Consider the following 17,712-nt stretch of genomic DNA (forward strand, 5'->3'; position numbering starts at 1 on the left):
GGGTAGATGCCGTTGTCGCTTGATTCGTCAAAACACAGATTCACCGAATGTAAACTCTCCGACAGATACCTCCCTAGGAAAACACACCCAACTTAACGCTTCGCAGCTTCGTCGTACTCGTCAACAACAAGCAACGTCTTGCCCGGGTCATCGGCATGCTCGATCGCCGTGCCGTAGATGCCAATCTTGACGGTCCGACTCAGCACTAACTTGGGATAATCGCGCTGCAGGGCCTTCAGGTTGATGATGTTCCGTGGCTTGTCGGTCTTGTAGTACAACACGTTTTGGAGGCGGATGGCCGTGAGTTTCTCGCTTCCTGTTATGGGGATCACCACGTCGCCCTTTCCCAGCACCACAAAGTCCTTGTTCTGGTCGGCTGTGGGATCCTTGTTGAGGTTGAAGAAGAGATTCCGGTCGTGGCAGTAGTGGTGTGGGCTGTCGTTCCAGACCATCCATCTTTCTTGGGTTGAAGGCATCGCAGATTGATCGTGGGGACTTTCAAGAGTCAACACTGGGAAGTGTTCGTTTGAATGAAGAGATGTATGGGTTGGTCTGGGAGATTGTTCTGGCTGGTGTTGGATCGGGTTGAACTGTCTAGGAGAAACGAATGCTCCGCATGGATGAATCTGATGAAAGGTCCGGAGTGTTCCTTGGGTAGATTGATATATTGACATGCGGTGAAGAGATAGAACTGGTGCTTCATTGTCCCTCAGAATGCTGAGTCGTGACAATGACAATCCAGACGGATGGGAAAACAAAGCCTGACTTCGAAACTGTTTCAGGTGGTTGCGTTTGGTTAGTTGTGAACCACACCATGTCTCGTTTGTCTTGCTACTGTAGTTAACAAGTCGTGCGAATGACAACAGCACAACCTCGTACCACCGTCAGTACGTGCTTAGCGTCAACGAGGAGGAGTGGACAGCCACATGAACTAGTTTTGCTTTGGTCGTCACGAATAGTCTCGATCGTGCAGTGATCTGGTCCATCTCTTGCTGATTCAGGATGGAGCATCGTATGGGAGATCCGCCATCATTGTGCTGCTGCATCATCATGTCTGAAATTCAGCCTTCGTCTGCGGCCCCAAAATCAGACCCAGATTACACCTTGCACCATCACTTATAAAGTGGCGGACAGGACGAAGCAAACTTCACAACTCCTCGGCCATCATTAGCAGCTCTTTGCCTAGCCTTTGCAGATAAGCTTTCGCCACGTCCTTGGGGATGTTTGTGAGCATGAGGTCGGAGCCGACGACAGACTTTGTGGGAGCAGTTTGCCCGTTCTGTCGTGGAGTGGAATGGCAAACATTGGACGTGAACCTTTTCACAACACTTTCAAGATGTCGTCGTCCCTCTTCATAGGCTACCAAATCATTGTGGGAGTCGTGAGAAGAGCTGGTACAAAACAGATGAGGTGGTAAGTTGCGGAACGAGAGATTGACTGTGACGTCGACCCAGTCATCCTGGATACGTCGCGTCTCTTTGCAATCCGACACACACTCACTTCCCGAGATGGAGCCGTTGCTACTGAGGTGGGATGACTTCTCGCTCGGGGTGCTCGGCGATGAGGGGCCATTGCACAGACGGTCTTTGTCATTGCTACTGTCGACAAATATCACACTAGCCACAGACCAGAAAGGTGGAATGAACAAGGCATCCCCCGGCTTCAGTATGGCGATGTGGGGACTTGTGCCTGACGGTGCATAGAAGATGTGTTCTTGGAACGGCGTCTTATCACAGAAGATGTCCAGATTGCTCGTGTTTGCTCCAGGTGGGAATTCGAGTTTGCTTTGGTCGCCGGGCGGGAAAAGGAGCAGTTTTCGGGCGCCGTGGACCTGAAACACGATATTTCCCGTCGCATTGTACTGGAGCTTGGTGGAGATCTTCTTTGATATCACCAATCGGACCGAGTGCAGAAGAGAGCTGATGCTGCTTAGCTGCGTGGGAATCTGCAACTCCTCGTCAATATCTGACTGGGCTTTTGTTGGACAAACATGATTGTTGTCTTCCAGTTTCGCACCGGGACAGCGAATGTCAAAGGTAGTTGATGTCATGCCGAGCGCGTCCAAGATCTGGACGAGTGACATATGTGCATGTGTCGAGTGTTTCAGTGCAGAGCTCATTTCCTCGCTCATGCTGTTCTGGAGGAGTGCTGCTTTGAGGAAGCCGACTGACTGCAACCTACACGAACCGAGTTCTAGTCCGCTCATGTGCAGAGGTCGAGACACACGCACTGCAGCATGGAAGTCTTCAGGGCCAGTCAGCACGGCCGGAGCAATGAGAACACCTTCGGGCCGCCTGTCCACCGCTGTGAAGCTCGAGTCGGAGTTCGCTGGAGGATATCTGGAAGCCTTGCTGGGAACAATGACCCAATCAGCGGCAAGTCCGGCTTCTTTCTCGTAGAGAACCCAAATCCCTTTGTTGAAATACTCGCCGTAGTTGAAACAGTCAGCGCCTCCACCCAGGATAACATACATTCCTGTCCGCGTTCGAAGGGTGGAATGGCCAACAAGGAAGGGTCGTGGGCAGTCCTGCGAGCACATTGCCTCCACGGCCGACACCCGGAAGCTCGGTTCTTTGCTCTCATCGTGCCATGTCGAAAACGACCCATCCAGAGACAAGATCTCATACGTTTTCGGTATGCATCCCAATCGACCAATACCGCCAATGATGAGTAGGTAGTCTTGTACAAAGCCGTAAGATGCACCAAATCTCGCAAAGTGTTGGTATGATCCAATGCTGGTATCCAATCCGTGCGACGGGCGAAACCTCAGTGCTTGCACGGCATTATCGCGGATCACGAGTCGCCAGCGCCAGATGCCCTGGCAAATGACCCCGTCTTGCCTCATGCCTCCGAAAAGAAGGCCATGGTTGAAACCTAGACAGATGAAATTCGGTCCAAACCTGGGTTTGGGCTCCTTTCCGAACAAGCGCAGCTCGCGCCAGCCCTTGTTTGGCTCCCACAACAGCACGTCCGTGGCCACTTTGGTCGGGTTGACCTTGCCTCCAAAACAGATGGCGCCAAAAACGTTGTCGGGCAAGGTCACAGGTGCTAGTCGGTGTCGATACCGGCCTTCAGGCAGATCGTGGATACGATACCAGATGTTCCCTTTCTGTAACCAACAGTCTTTTAGAGGTTGAGTTGGTGAGAGCCGTCCACCAACCAGAATGTTGTCTCCATTATTCAGGGCAGTTATGACATGACAGCATCGAGCACCGACTTCGGGGGGCAAAACTATAGGAGTCTCGTCGTTAAGATGGCGTGGCCGGCAGACGGCGCTTGTCGAAAGGCATGACTTTGACCCAGCACCCCCAAAGATGGCAACAGCGTCTTGATCGGGTATTGGGTACGCTGATCCGTGGTGGCGCTGGCAGAGCTCGCCTGGATCGTTATAATAGCGGTAAGCAAAGTGTTCAGAGTCGGGGTTGCAAGGCGACGATGTTCTCGCCGAGATATCAGACGCTTCGCTGGAGACCGAGTTGGCACGAGACTTGATGAGCTTTCCTGGAAGGACGGGATGACCACCGTTTTGTGCAATCACCAGGCAATAGTGGCTCGCCCAGAGAGCAAATTCTTCCCAATCGTCGAAAGGCTCAACATGGTCCAGCTCCATGCGTTGCGACGGAGAAAGAAAACGCGGGTCGGCCCAGAGCTCCCATAGCGACTGGTAATCGATCTGGGTGAAGCTCGCGTTGCTGAAGCGCTGTATCTGAGAGCGGTCATCTGGGTATTGAAAGATGGATTTCAGGGGGGTGCCCAGGCCAGTATAGTGATCGGTCATTTTCCTGGTAAACGGATTGTCTGGCTGATCCGGGCTACAAGGCTCCAGGAGGCAGAAGGTGACATCTAATGGTAATGAGCAGTCAGGGAAACCGATGTGCCAGTCGTCCGCAGAAGAATCGGAGCACGAACTCACCCTTTGATAGTCTGGCGCACCACGATATCAGTGTGTCGGCAGCACTTACAGGCATGAATGAGGTGGAATCTTCGGCAATACAAAGGACGGAACACTCATCCAAATTGATCACTGACTTGAGCAGTCTTTCCAGCCTCTGAAGATTGCGCATGTCGCATCCGATTGCGGCATATTCTTCACTGTCGACCAGCACGCAAGGGTCGCTGCCGGTACAGGATGGGCCAGAGAAATGCAGCAAGTCTCTCAACTCCGGTGTGCTTATGATAATGTCTCTTTTGGTCTCCATCACCAGGTCATAGTCGACGTCGATGAATTTGGCCCCGGCACAAAGCCCGGCCTCCTGGGACAACCATCGGAAGGGTAAAGAGTCACTGAACGAGTTGGCGCAGTCCTCTCAAATCTTACGAAAAGGAGCCACGGGCACAGGAATCTCGACTCACTATCCAGCGCCGAAATTAATGACGACCTTGTTCTGGTCCGAGGGTCTCTCGAGGAATTGCTGAATCACCCATTTGATTGCGCGCATCCGAAGCCAGGAGCCACGATGGACGGCTGCGGAAGCCCGTTTGACTTTCTTTGCGAAGTACTTGTGGAAATGCGGCTTGGATAAATACAGGCGCTCGGTGCTGGCTTTGAAGGCTGTGGTTGCATTGTTGGTCTTTGCGCGTTCAGTCAGTGTTTGGATGTCCTTGTCAACCCGCGGGGAATCCTGGTCAACGTACGGCCATGATCAGCCCGGCATTCCTTTCATACGGCAGTACATCCTCGTCACCGCCGCCGCCATTACTTCCAGATGGTCGCATTGTTCGAGGCACAGGCCAACAGCGCCATAGACACCCGATTGGCGCACTCGGGTTCAATTCCGCAGAGGTGATCGGAAAGGAAGCGGGATAGTCTCAACACCACCACACGAAGTATGTAAAAGAGTGATTTCTTACTGTTAGAGGAAGTAAAATAGTAATAGCCTCGAGTGAGGTTGGTTTGTGCCGTTGGTGTCGTGGTTGGGATTGAAGACGAAGGACTGAAGACGATGAGGACAATCATGACTAACGAGGCTCGCCACTCGATAAGCTTTTTACGCGACATTTTGACAGACGCCGAGACTCATACGAAGTTCTATCAAAGTACCAGGTACAAACAGATACAATCAATTTGAGGGAAAGAATATGTCTCGAGTTCGATCCAGCCCTTCGAGTGGAACATTCAGTGCGAATAAGATCTGACCAATGTATCAGCCACCCACTATGCTACCTATATAGATCGTATCTGTTCAGGCCCTGTTACATTGATGACCTTGAGAAACATCGCCAGCCAGTACATCCTCCAAGATGCTTACTTCGTATCCCTGCCTGCCGGTGGTAATGCCCGATAGGACAGACTCCCCCAGTGCTTACGTGCAGCGTCCCTTGGCTTCGCTGACACACTGCCTCGCGTTGGTCGAGGAGAATTGTTCGCGGGTTTGTGGCTTGCCTTGCTGACCACATCCGACAAGGGCTTCATCGGTTTGTTCTCGACTGGCACAGTCACCCTTGTAGCTGGGCTCAGCACCGATGCGGCCGGTTTCCCCATATCCCGTGTGGCTGCCCTCATGATAGCGGCTTGCAGTTCTGCAGGAGGCGGTCTCTCTTCGGCCCGTGGAGATTCTTTCGCGATTGCATTCTGCAGAGACTGAGGAACTCCCAGATTCTGCGCTCCTCGAACATATGGCCCGACCACAACGCGTATTTCTGGGTCTGGGAGGGACGGAGTCTTGAGGCCGAAGACCAGTAAGTTTCCATTGCGCCGTATGATCCAGTGGTCATAAGTATCGATCTCCAGTGTGCATCCGCTGTCTAACAATTTGGGTAGGCTGAGAAAGAGTCTGTCGTATGCCACCGGCACCCGAGGAAAACGAGGGCCATACACGACGTTGTCCAGAACGAGCCGCACATCCCCTGCCAAATCCAACTCGACCCGTCCTTGACCGTGTTCGTTGCCGAGATGGGGGGCGAATTCCCGGACGCTTGGACATTGTTGGAAAGACTTATAGAAGCCCATGCTGTTGGAGAAATGCTCGTCTAAATAGGCTGCGATGATATGTTGGCAATGAAATGTACCAGCGGGGATTTCGCCATTGTTGACCAAGTAACTATAGGATGAGTTGATGGTGCGTCCTTCAAGATTCATGGTTGAATACAGTGAGGTAATCGAGTCGAGAATATGGGACACGAAAGTATCAAGGTAAGAAGAAGGCCCGATGGAAAACTTATGTCTCGTCCATGAGCCCGAATGTCACGGCTCAATGTCCCCATCGCTGTGGAAGTTGGATCGTGATAATATCTCTCTTGTGAGGCCGTGAGATCCATTTCCAGCCCGGGCCTCAAGCAAGATCTTTATCGTCACTGACCTTTCACTCAAGGCGGCGAATTTGGGCTGGAGTCACCACATCACTTGGGTTCGCCTCGTCCTCCATCACGAAGATTGGCAAGAGGTGGTGACAGCAGCAGCCCAAGCGACATCGCTCGTCTGATTTTCAGAGGATGGTCTTAGACCTTTGTGTGGTGACGCTGTCGTCCACTGGTTCGATGCAGCTACCCAGAGAACAATGCGCATCCCGATGCAATCGCGTTGGTAGCAATCTGCTTGCAGACTGCTAGGCCATCGATGATGTCTTCGGCCCAGTTGTCAGAGAGGTTCAAGAGAACAATATCACTTGCTGGCAACGTCAGGCCAGATCGTCGTTCAAACTCTTGGGTGAGAGCACGTTTGGCCGTTTCCAAGGGAAATGCGACTAGCGAGCGTCCAATATACCCTAAGCTGCTTTCTGAGAAGTATGGCAATGACCGAAGAAGAAGCTTCGTCGAATCGACCAGTTCCGAGCGTAGCAGTCCTATCTTTTCGCTCATATTGCAGGATTGGGCGTCATGTGTGTCGGGGCTGTCCACGGCAAACTCGATATTTGTCAGGGATTGTTGGATCAGAGTGACATGTTCGATCACAGAGATATACGTGTCGAGAGTGTGTATTTTGAACGAAAGATAGTAGGCCCAGGCCACCACTACTTCAAGATTGGGAAATGTGAGATCGCCATCCCCAGAAATGTAGGCTGCTGTCTCGGCGACTGAGCGGGCATCATTGGCAAGGAAGTCTTCAGACCAAGTTTGGAATTCATTCGTAGTGTCAAAAAGTGTCTTTAGAAACCCGTGTAGCCGATCAAGTTCTCGCTCTCCTAGCCCAGTCCTGCTTTTCAGGTTATCGACGTAAACCATGATCGGGGGAATATTGCCGGTGAGATCAACCAATCTACTGAACGAGCTGATATGGCAATTCCCAAAGTCTGAGCTGTTGTGGTAGGTGGCTTCCCTGCCCAGTGTTGTTCCGGTAAGCACTGATTGTTGGCGGTTGATGAGGCAAAACACAATTTCGAATAGTCGGTATTCCTCCAACAGATCGAACATCTCTTCCGGCATCGATTTCGACACCAGAAAGTGATGGACTAGCAAGCAGCCCAGGCCACGCACATGACGGGAGATGGCATGCAGCGACCCGCTGGCGCTTAATTCGAACATAGCAGCTGCATGGCAGGACAGCATCAATGCCGGGTAGTCGTTGGAGCGGTGCCTGTAGTCGTCCATCAAAAGTCCGAGCTGCCGACTGACTCCTGGGAGAGTCGTCTGATAAATACGTTGCGCAACATGCTGGATGTCTTCTCGCTGGTGCTCCCCGGCAAGCAAAGCGAGCCCCAGCGCACGAAGCATACCAGTCAGGAGAGGGTTGTCGTTGATGGTAGCTAATTCATAGCCTCTCACCACCCAAGGGGCGCACGGTGTCGTCAAGCGCTGTTCCGAAGGTCCTGAACATCGTAGTGTGACACGTTCTGGCAATAGGCGTGATCGAAACAAGGCCAGAAGACCAAGAGTGTACTGCTTCTCAGGACTCGGGGGGATTGAAAGGCTGCCCTCCAACGCCGGATGCTTGTCACAGCGTGGTGCTTCTGGCTTCGATACTTGCTTCTGATCGCCAGAGTCTGTTGTCCTCTTGGACTGCCATTTCGTCTCCTGAACCCATCGGAGCTTTGGAGGTTGGCACGGAGCATTAAGCGCTTCGAGCTTCTTCTTCAACTTCTGGCGCTCTCTGTGTGCTTGGACATTCAACCTGACTTTTTCCCTTCGGATGGCCAGCTTCTCGTCCTCGGTACGCTGGGACGGTGGTCTTCCTCTACCCATTTGTCTTGGAGTATGGCTGGGCGCAATCTAAAACGCTGTAACGGTCTTGTCGAGCTTCTCATGAGCAGATCTATCCCATCTCTTATGCTTTTGGCGCCTGCTAGCTCATCTGACAGTTTGATCAGTCATCATCGTATAACTATGGGGCCGACCGACGAGATCTGCGTGTCGCAATTCGTGGTGTTGAGTCCAGAGACGGTGGTAAGAACCCTTGGCACATATCAGCGCTTGTCGTCGATGGGGATAATACGGTTGAGTGGTGCTTACGATTGGACGCCGGAGACGTATACACACCCCTAAACGTCGGGCCTTACGACGCTGACGGCGACCTGACTATCCCACTGTTGAGGGTTCGAGACCTTCGGCCACATAGTCGAATTCGCGGAGGTCAGATTTGTGAAGACAAAATGATGGAGAACAGAGAAAGTCGTGAAAGCGAATTGAGGTTATTGTTGGTGCGCAGGTGCCAATGTGACCTAGCTCACCCACGCATTGGTGCCACGCTGCAACCACCAGCTTATGGATATGACCTATCCCAGCCGTGGTGAGCACGGGTATTGACATTGCAGTTATATCTTCCAACCCCAAGTCCGCTATGAGTCCTTCAGCCGTGCTAGTGTCGCCTTCCCGGCCCTTGAATCATTGGCTCTGCCGAGCTGGGCAGTGATCCATTGCCCAATTTCTGCCATCTTGACCATATCGACACCAGTCTCACAGCCCAGGCTGTGCAGCAGGTGCAGCAAGTCCTCGGTCGCAACGTTGCCCGTGGCGCCCTTGCTGTAGGGGCAGCCACCCAGTCCTCCGACAGAGCTGTCGAATATCCTAACACCATGTTCCAGACCAACGACAGTGTTCACCAGCGCCATGCCATACGTGTCATGGAAATGAAGAGCGAGATCTTCGTCCAGAATCCCAGCTTCCTTCAACGTCTGAAGCAGTTTTCGCGTCCGAGGTGCTGTGCCCATTCCAGTCGTGTCAGCAACGGAAACTTCATCGCAGCCCATTTCCAACAGGGTAGCGGTAATTTCCGCGACTTTGTGAGGGTTCACATCTGGCCCTTCATACGGACATCCTAGTGCCACAGACACGTAACCGCGCACGCGGATGTTATGCTGCTTTGCAAGCTCGAGTATAGGCTTGGATCGCTCCAAGCTCTCTGCAATGCTGCAGTTTGTGTTTTTCTGTGAGAATGTCTCTGTTGCTGCAGCGAATAATGATATCTCTGTCGAATTCCCCGACTGGGCTTGTTGACCTTGTGTTTGTTCAGGCCCGGGGGATGGCGGCGGGGTAGGATGGCCTGTGGGATTTTGACCGCCTTTGGCTTGGAATAACTTGAGCAGGTTCTCAAGTCCGCGAATGTTGGGCACGAGATAGTTGTATGCGATGCCTTGGGGCGCAGCAGGTGGTTGAGTCAGGATAGACTCAAGGATTTCTGCCGTTGATGCCATCTATTGACCACCATGTCAGTTATTCTGTCCCCGTACAGGTGCTGTTACTAGGGGCTACACCCACCTGCGGAACCCATTTCGCAGGCACAAAAGAGCCTGCCTCCATATGCGTGACGCCGGTCTGCGACAGCCGCCGAATAAGCTCGAGCTTGGTCTCCAAGGATATGGTACTTTTTTCGTTCTGCAAGCCGTCTCGGGGTCCGACTTCGACTATTCTGACGTGGTCGGCAAGGCATTGTCTTGACGTGCTGAAGCAGCGGAACAAGGGCCTGGGACGAGCTCGCGGCAGGCCAGAAATGAATCTCTTCATCGCTACAGTCGGCGCAAAAGGATCGGGGACGTTCAATGTCCTTTGGTCTCAGAAATCTGCAGACAGCGTATACCCACGTGCAGGAGGCTACCAGGGACAGTTTGATGAAGCAAATGGCGAGAGAGGCCAAGTTGCGGAGTGGCGCTTGTGGAGAAATTGTATCCTGCAGCCTCCCTTGCCTCTCCTCATGGCCAAATCCAAGCAATGGCAGAGTGCGGGGAAGCCTTGCCGAGGCGCGAGGCTGAGTAAGACCGATATCGGAACTATATAGTATTTGAGTCGGGATTCTCTCCATAGATCTATGAGTACCAATACAGGGGAATGGACCATAGGCATACTCAAGCTTTCAGCTTGAACTGGCCTTTTTCGGAGGCATCCAGCGCCCGCACAGCAATCACGCAAATACTGGACAGCATCAACAGTCCAAAGTCGTACCAAATCAGTGTGATGAATGCGTGCGGATGTTGGTCATCTGCAACCAAAGCTCCACCTACAGGTGAGCCCCAGAAGGCGCCTAGCCCGCGGATGAAGTAGATGAAACCGTTGACTGATGCATATGCTTGAGCACCAAACACTTCAATCACCGTCGTGGGGAACAAGGAGTTATACCCTATGTTATCTCGTTAGCAACTCCCATACTTTCCCGCCAGTGAGCTGGGGGAAAACATTACCTCCAGCGAACAGACCATAGGTCACCACAAACGTTATCCACAGGGCCATATCATTACCATAGGCACTGGAGAGCCAGAAAGCCACGACGGTGATGGCACTCCCGAGAACGCTGAGAACCAAGGTGTTTTGTCTGCCTGCAACATCCGCGAGGAAGCCCATGGCTATCCGACTGACCGTGTTGACGGCATTGTTGATAGCAAGAAGCGCAGCGCCACTGACACAAATAGTTTATGAGCGTTTGTCGTCAATATGACACTTCCGGATACTTACAAGGCAGCTGTGTATCCCAACCTCGTACTAAACTCGGGGAGAAATGTCAACGGAACAAGATTCCCGGCGGCTTGAGCCATTGCTGCGGTCGCCTGTAGAATGAAGATGGGCCTTTTCGCCAGCCTGACATCCACCAATGTCGGTCGCTTGGAGAGACTCCGTGATGGTGGCGTTCCTAGCACAATGGGTATGCACAGGGCAAAATTGACCACGCCAAAGATGCGTAAAGTCCAGGCGGCACCCATCCTTGCTAGGAGGGCACGAGCCGCCGGTGCGTAGACGAGGCCACCCACACCGGCTCCTGACAAGATAAAACCCATGGCGGAGCCGCGATGGGCGTCAAAGTACTCTGGAGCCACCGCGAGGATGGGGAAGTACATCAAAGAAGTGCCGATACCGTAGATCAAGCCCTGTGTAATAAGGAGCTGCCATACCTAATCAAGACTGTGAGCATGCCTGAGTGACTGCTGCGAGAGGGAGCTGACCTTGTCACAGAAACTTGCAAGCACGTAGCCGGTTCCTATAAAGGCTGCCCCGGCGCCAGTAAGCCACCTAGGATCCTTGGATCTCGCCATGAGCGGGTTGACCACGATACTCCCGCCCCAGGTCAACCCAGCGGCCAGAGTGCCCACAAAAGCCAACATTGCTTTGCTTGATACTTCGCTTGGCGGCAGAAACGGATCTTTGGGACTGCTCCCGTCGGAAAGATAATAGTTGAGAAAGACGCCGTAAGCCTGGTTGAGGCCGATGGTGATGAATACATCGAAGAAAGCACAGAAGAGAATAACCGTCTGGCGTTTCCGAGAAACTGGTCGCATGGCGGGTTGAGCATTGGCCGGGACGACCATGCTTTCATGGCCAGACTCATCGTCCACTGCGCGCAACTGAATAGACCCCGGCGATTCGAGCACGGCTGGTGCAGCCGTCGGGCTAGAAGTGATTCTGGCAGCCATATCGTATCGGCGAGCTGCAATGTCGCCAGTAAGCAGCTCAAGCAAGAGTGGGAGAGGAAATAGAGAAGCTTGCGGGAGAGAAGATGCGGAGAAGGAAGGGCGCAGTTTAAAATTAATTATGTACGAAGTTGCATATCCGATGACAGCCTCGCCGATGTCACCATAATATGGGGAAAGTCGGAAGCTGAAAGTGGAAATCCCCATGGCTACTCCAACCTATGACTTCATTGCGAACTTCGTATTCGGATGTGAGATGACTTTTTCTGTCTGTCTCATGGTATTTCTCTATGTTGTGGAGGCTTCCGTTGAGCATACCTATCGTATGCCCTGGGTCTCAGTCTTATGGATCATTCTATGCTTGAATGCAGCCTCATCTATTGCCGGCCTGCATCATCAAGTCCTCTCACTGGCATCGTATCCCTTGTTGTTTGCGACCACCCTCTAATCCATTACCACAATCCACAAGATGACGCTTCTGTCATGCGTCTTCTGACTTTTTCCACGCTCTCTTTCTCTCCTTCCTCGCTCTGGGCCTTCTGACGGGCTTCATTGTTCTTGGGAACCATTGCTTTTGCATCCTTAACAATACTGTCCCATCTTGTTTTCAATCGACCGCAGGACACCACCTCTCCGTAATCTTCTTGGTAGATTCTCTGGACAGTCTCCCACAAGAGAGGGTCGATCTCTTTCATTGCTTTGGCCCTGGCGTTGATCAAATTGTCCTCCTTTCTCTTTGCCTCCCTCTTTCGTTCGGAAATGATCTGGTATTTCAAGTCGTCGGGGTATTGTTCGAGCCAGTTTACGGGGAACTAGCCAGCGTGTTAGCATGGGAAAGACCATGGACGTGAGCAGAGCGGGTGGACATACATCGAGTTCTCCACTGACAGCAAATTGCTCCTTCAGCCGGCAAAATCGAACCAGCATGTTGCTCCGGCCAATTGTTTCTCCCGTCACCCGCTCCCATTCCTTTTCGATATCCTTGTGCGCCACACGGTTGAGCTTCCACGTCCAGAGCATCTTGTCCCATTCGCCCGCATCAGCAAGTGTTTCAGGAAGCGGTCGCCCCGGATTCTTCTTAGGGCCTATGAACTGGGGTGGATTGTTGCAGCGATCGAACACGCCTTGAATGTATTCTTCAAAATCACCTTCTGAACTGCGCCTCTTTCTCTTTGATTTGCCTCTTTCTTCTGCACTGCCCACTCTCGTCTCCGTGGCCACCTCCTTTTGCTCCTTCTTTCCTTTTGGTGCAACTTCGATCCCGACCGGATCTGACATGAAGTTCCGGTCGTCGGCGTGGACAGTCGACTGCTCAGCATGAGCCATGCCGGGACACATTTTCTTGTTGGATGCCCGATGTGGTCGACCAGAAGCGCGGGTACGCTCAACAGCAGCCTCAATAAGAGTGGAGAGCTCTGGAGGCGGACTGTTTTCTTCGGTGCGAATTCGAGGTGGAGGGGCTGATGGCATCAAGCTCAAGGTGTAGGGCGAAGAGTTGGCGTCGAGCGCACTTTCTCGGGATTTCTTCGAAGATGGAATTGGTGAAGCCTGGTTGTAAGGAGGGTTGCCGGGAATATCGTTGTTTACGGTCTTTGGTCTTTTGCTACTTGGCATCGCTCTTGCAGAAGACTGAAGGCTGCGCATAAAGCGATTTGGAGGAGGCGGACCCCCTGGTGGAGGAGACCCCGTCATGACGGCCTCCTGGTCTGTTGATCGGGAGTAAAGCCGGAAGAAAAGTGTCGCGCAGGTGCGAAACAGAAGTGAAGTTCCAAATGAGTAACAGAGACAAGAAAAGACAAGGCGCGAGGGCCGCACAATCCTCATTAACAACACGTAGTCGAAGTGACAGAGCACGGAAAGCCCTGATAGGCGGATAACGTTCCAAACAACAATCACTTGCCTTTGCAGCGTCACAAAACCCATTCACATCAGTCTGGCATGGTGTACGCCATTGCCTGAAAGGAGGACGCCAATTCGATATGGCATGTAGTCCTTCTGTCTGGTATTTGCTATGCTGAGAGCATTTATTGAACCCTTCTGTGTCTCTGAACCAATACTTACCTGCTCCTTTGACCTGCCTCGTAACCGGCCAAGTACAAAAGTTATAAGACAAAGCTGGATATCGTGCCGGACGTGATTCTATGCCGTCGTGGAAATCGGAATCGTCCGCACCAAAAAGGGTATCTAGTAAGCACAGGAGTGGACTTGTATCCATCTCCTCCGTTTGCAGCACTGGATCTTTGGAGAACTACGAGGGTGTAGCAGCCTGTATGCTCCAACCTTGACGTCCAAAAATCCCATTGTCCTATGGTGTCGCAAGGCTGACCTCCTGACTCTCACACAATATGCATTCTGGCCTGAGATGTGTGGCCTTTTCCCATGATTCCTTATTCAACAAAGGCACTAGCTGGAGCTCCGCCTCTCCAAGCCCCTTCCTCTGTGACGCCGTGTGTTCCTTGACAGGCTAAAGGTCTGGGGTCAAACGCCGGTTGTGGGTAAGAAGGACATTGGTCTAGTGGAAAGACTCACAAGACCTGGAACTTTGGTTCGGTGGTCATCGAGGATAGTGCAGCAACAATCTTCTGTCGCAGTTGTGGTCGCAGCTCGTCTTATCCGCAGTCGGCCTATACCAAGACTCTAAAAGCAGCGTTGTCAATCTGGCCAATCAGCGTAGTGGGGCATTGCTGGCTGTTTTGGCCAGTCGCATTGCAACCTCAGACTTCTCCCGCCGCAGGCTTCGCCAATTGCCTTCTCCTAGTCAAAGTTGCTTCGCCCAGTGGTTGATCAAGTACGCCTTGCTTCTGCCAGGCGGATATTCAGCCTCAGTGTTCTGAGAAGTCTCTTGGTAACAGATAATGCCTGATCTGCTCCTCTCCCGACTCCTATTTCACTTCGACTTCTTCTCAGTACTCTAGACAACAGTTTTCACGAGGCCTGCGCCGCTTCCCCAGATTGGGATCAAAAAGGGGAGGAAATTGCGTCTGCACAGCCACATCCTAATGGCAATCGTCCCTTCTTATGCGCTATTCACCAGAAGGCGGTGACTATTTCCTCGATCTGACTTTACGAAGGAGTCATCATCGCGTGGCCCTGTCAGCAGACCAAGTCGCACCCGATCATGACATTAATCGCAAGATCTGGAGGCGATAGAGAGGATCTTCATCTTTCGAGACTTGTGCGACAATGCAAATGACGGCCGAAACCCAGCCGACGTGCTCTCTACAAGAGACCATTCGAGCCGGGAATTTTTACTGCTTGGACGAAACCACATTCCTCCACCAAATTAGAGACGCTTTCTCCCCAGAACTTGAACGACTGAAATGTGTTAGAGCTGTCGAGGGCACCGAGGAGCAACGTGCCACGGCAAATGGAAAAGCCGATGCGTTGAGCCCTTCGCAAATTCTCTACGGCATCAACTATGACGAGGTCAACCGAACGCTCGTCGGTCTTCTTGCCCTTCGATGGGTCCACAACCGTGACTATGAACGCTTTACGCAACCCCAGATCCCCGAGTCGCGTTTGACAGAGGAATCATTCCACTGGCTGTACGACCTCTTTGAGAGAGGTATCGAGGATTCGGATGATCTTTTTGCCCTGGTGGTTTCGATGATAATCAATGATTTGGGAAAAGATCCCAACCTGGAAGAAGATTACTATTTCAAGACCCGCCATCGCTTAGAGGACCACAACCATGATACCGTACTATTGGCGGCAGCCAAGGTTGGGATGGTTCCGGCTTTGCACTATCTCACGCCGGAGAAAAGACAGGAAGTAATGCTAGGTCTCGAACTCGGATCGGAGCTGAATGCAGGCCAACTGGCCCAAGCCGAAAGTGTGCCTGTCAACCTAGAAGGACTGATGGCCATGCGGGGCCATGAACACGCATTTGAGCTCAAGTTCATGGAGCAAATCCTCGACGTCGCCGGCGCTCTGGGCCATCTTGACTCTAGTGGCTCCAAGAGCTTCATCGAGCCCGTCTTTCAAGCCTTCAAGACTGTACATGAGGTGTCTCTCGATATTATTGCGGGCAGATCCAACCCTCGACAAGGGTATGACAAAGTCCTCACCAAACGTGGAAACTTGCTGTACATCAAGGGATTTCGCAGACTTAGTGTTAGCGATCAAGAAGATCGGGCACTACTCCGCCTGTTGACCATGGGCCGGACTACAGACAAAGAGCAAGCCGAGCTGTTTTCCAAAGCATTCAACGCCCTAGATGAGGGAAACAGGAAACAACTCGTTGCGGGTCTCAATGTCGACGGCAATGTTAATGAGACGGCCGTTCTGCCATACTACATGCCCGCAATTATATCTACTACATTAGAAACCACGAAAGACTCGGACGAGGAAGCTAAGCGGCGAGCACTCACATCGCTTATGAGGTACCTGGCCAAAGTCTTGGGCAGCCCGGGAAAGGATCTGAACGGTCTCCCTGAGTTTGCAGTGTTTGACGGCGAAGTACCCGGAATCATCATTGAGAGAAACATGTCAAAGGCGCAAGATGTCATCAACAGCCCAGAATTCAAGGATAATCCGGACCTTCTGGATGCATTGGACATACCGGCCGGGCAGATTCTGCAACGTAGAAGAACGAGTCAGTCTTGGTGAACGGTAGCCAGCAGTCGACGATGAATTCGTTGCCCTTGACAGAACAGATCTGTCACTACCAGTCAAAGGTGCAATCAAAATGGACAGCAAATGATGGGGTGTCCATTCAGATTTCCTGGACAAGCTTCCCGAGGCTGACTTTTCAGGCGTCACTTCAACTGGAGCATGGCCCAAGGTGTCAAGGTGCGGCACTAGGCGAAGTTACAGACTATCCAACCTTTGCTATTGGGACGTTTGGAGGAGTCTTGCCTGTATCAGACGATCATACGTTACCCACAGAATGTTCGTCCTGTTGCGATTCCACTCCTTTGCGCAAAAGCCTTATGGGACATGTATGCGAGTACAAAACGCAGCATTTCCTCGTAGGCATCTAGGCGCTACTTGCTTCATCTTCCAATACTACCGATCGCCTACCCATTTCTTCAACCATTCCGACATTGCAGAGAAGACGGCAGGACTGGAGACATCTAGCACCGACAGACCGTCAGAGTTTGCTTCAGAAACAGTTCTCCACACTATAAGCAGTTCTCCCCTCGTGGCTTTCGTCCTCAACGCTTGTGACGACCATCATTTCTTGACCTGGGAACATGGAGCTTCTCAGCCAGACGCACCTTGATGTTATTCCATCAGATCACCCTCACCAATCGGATCCAGGACTCGGATCCGCGTGGCCTCGTCGTGCCTGTTCGTCTGAACACTCATAAGAGCGCATCATGGACCATGTCTCCGGCTCGATGCAACATCTCAGCCTGATATTGGTCCCGAAGGCGATCGGAATACCTTTGCTTCCTTTCCTGACCCTCATAAGCATCAATTCGCTCTGATAATTGGAATCTCAGCTAAGGGATCAGTGGTGTTTAGCGAACAAGGTAGATGCGTCGAGTTTGAGATCAGCACTCTACGTACACAGCAACCAGAAGGTCTTTACTTGATCTCACTAACGCTGCTGTTTTGGGCTTCCGGGGTGATCATCACAGGGCTGTCATTCCTCGTCGGTTTATGCAATGTCTTTGCGCATTTGGCATCCACTACCTCCGCCGACGACAACGATATGAATGGCGGTGGAGCAGAATCAGGGAGCAGGAGGTCGGATGTTTCCACCACCAAAGGCACAGCGGCATGATGACGACGACAGAAACAGCAGAGAGGTGGAACACGACAAAACAGGAATGACCCGATATTGCCCACCGTCAATCATCAGTCGATTCCTGATTCCCTGCAGACGGCAGACGGCAACGAAGTCCACAGCAAGGGGTGTCTAGCAGTACAGACACGCAGGTACTGCTGAAAGGGCGGGACACCTGGAGACGGGAAGTATCTCGTCAATATCAACGCC

At 52.2% G+C, this 17,712-nt stretch overlaps 8 protein-coding genes across 8 annotated transcripts; 1 reads left to right on the forward strand and 7 right to left on the reverse strand.

Moving 5' to 3' along the window:
• Window positions 1-92: 92 nt before the first annotated feature.
• AYO20_10361 (hypothetical protein) lies at window positions 93-476 on the reverse strand (the record flags this gene model as incomplete). The annotated part of the gene is made up of 1 exon (XM_022648619.1): window positions 93-476. The coding sequence occupies one exon, from the start codon at window positions 474-476 to the stop codon at window positions 93-95; it is 384 nt and encodes a 127-aa protein (XP_022495412.1).
• A 671-nt stretch (window positions 477-1,147) lies between these two features.
• Window positions 1,148-4,716, reverse strand: AYO20_10362 (hypothetical protein; the record flags this gene model as incomplete). The annotated part of the gene is made up of 4 exons (XM_022648620.1): window positions 1,148-3,843; window positions 3,914-4,284; window positions 4,354-4,571; window positions 4,636-4,716. The coding sequence occupies 4 exons, from the start codon at window positions 4,714-4,716 to the stop codon at window positions 1,148-1,150; spliced, it is 3,366 nt and encodes a 1,121-aa protein (XP_022495413.1).
• Window positions 4,717-5,245: 529 nt separating this feature from the next.
• AYO20_10363 (hypothetical protein) lies at window positions 5,246-6,079 on the reverse strand (the record flags this gene model as incomplete). Its single annotated transcript, XM_022648621.1, has 1 exon — window positions 5,246-6,079. One exon carries the CDS (start codon window positions 6,077-6,079, stop codon window positions 5,246-5,248), a length of 834 nt encoding a protein of 277 aa, XP_022495414.1.
• A 404-nt stretch (window positions 6,080-6,483) lies between these two features.
• On the reverse strand, window positions 6,484-8,118 carry AYO20_10364 (hypothetical protein; the record flags this gene model as incomplete). Its single annotated transcript, XM_022648622.1, has 1 exon — window positions 6,484-8,118. One exon carries the CDS (start codon window positions 8,116-8,118, stop codon window positions 6,484-6,486), a length of 1,635 nt encoding a protein of 544 aa, XP_022495415.1.
• Window positions 8,119-8,711: 593 nt separating this feature from the next.
• On the reverse strand, window positions 8,712-9,876 carry AYO20_10365 (hypothetical protein; the record flags this gene model as incomplete). The annotated part of the gene is made up of 2 exons (XM_022648623.1): window positions 8,712-9,566; window positions 9,631-9,876. The coding sequence occupies 2 exons, from the start codon at window positions 9,874-9,876 to the stop codon at window positions 8,712-8,714; spliced, it is 1,101 nt and encodes a 366-aa protein (XP_022495416.1).
• A 338-nt stretch (window positions 9,877-10,214) lies between these two features.
• Window positions 10,215-11,771, reverse strand: AYO20_10366 (hypothetical protein; the record flags this gene model as incomplete). Its single annotated transcript, XM_022648624.1, has 4 exons — window positions 10,215-10,486; window positions 10,548-10,762; window positions 10,819-11,252; window positions 11,304-11,771. The coding sequence occupies 4 exons, from the start codon at window positions 11,769-11,771 to the stop codon at window positions 10,215-10,217; spliced, it is 1,389 nt and encodes a 462-aa protein (XP_022495417.1).
• A 449-nt stretch (window positions 11,772-12,220) lies between these two features.
• Window positions 12,221-13,460, reverse strand: AYO20_10367 (hypothetical protein; the record flags this gene model as incomplete). Its single annotated transcript, XM_022648625.1, has 2 exons — window positions 12,221-12,580; window positions 12,639-13,460. The coding sequence occupies 2 exons, from the start codon at window positions 13,458-13,460 to the stop codon at window positions 12,221-12,223; spliced, it is 1,182 nt and encodes a 393-aa protein (XP_022495418.1).
• Window positions 13,461-14,951: 1,491 nt separating this feature from the next.
• On the forward strand, window positions 14,952-16,376 carry AYO20_10368 (hypothetical protein; the record flags this gene model as incomplete). Its single annotated transcript, XM_022648626.1, has 1 exon — window positions 14,952-16,376. The coding sequence occupies one exon, from the start codon at window positions 14,952-14,954 to the stop codon at window positions 16,374-16,376; it is 1,425 nt and encodes a 474-aa protein (XP_022495419.1).
• Between the last annotated feature and the right edge of the window lie 1,336 nt (window positions 16,377-17,712).

The sequence above is a fragment of the Fonsecaea nubica genome (assembly GCF_001646965.1).
Source record: "Fonsecaea nubica strain CBS 269.64 chromosome Unknown Scaff109, whole genome shotgun sequence".
Classification (NCBI taxonomy): domain Eukaryota; kingdom Fungi; phylum Ascomycota; class Eurotiomycetes; order Chaetothyriales; family Herpotrichiellaceae; genus Fonsecaea; species Fonsecaea nubica.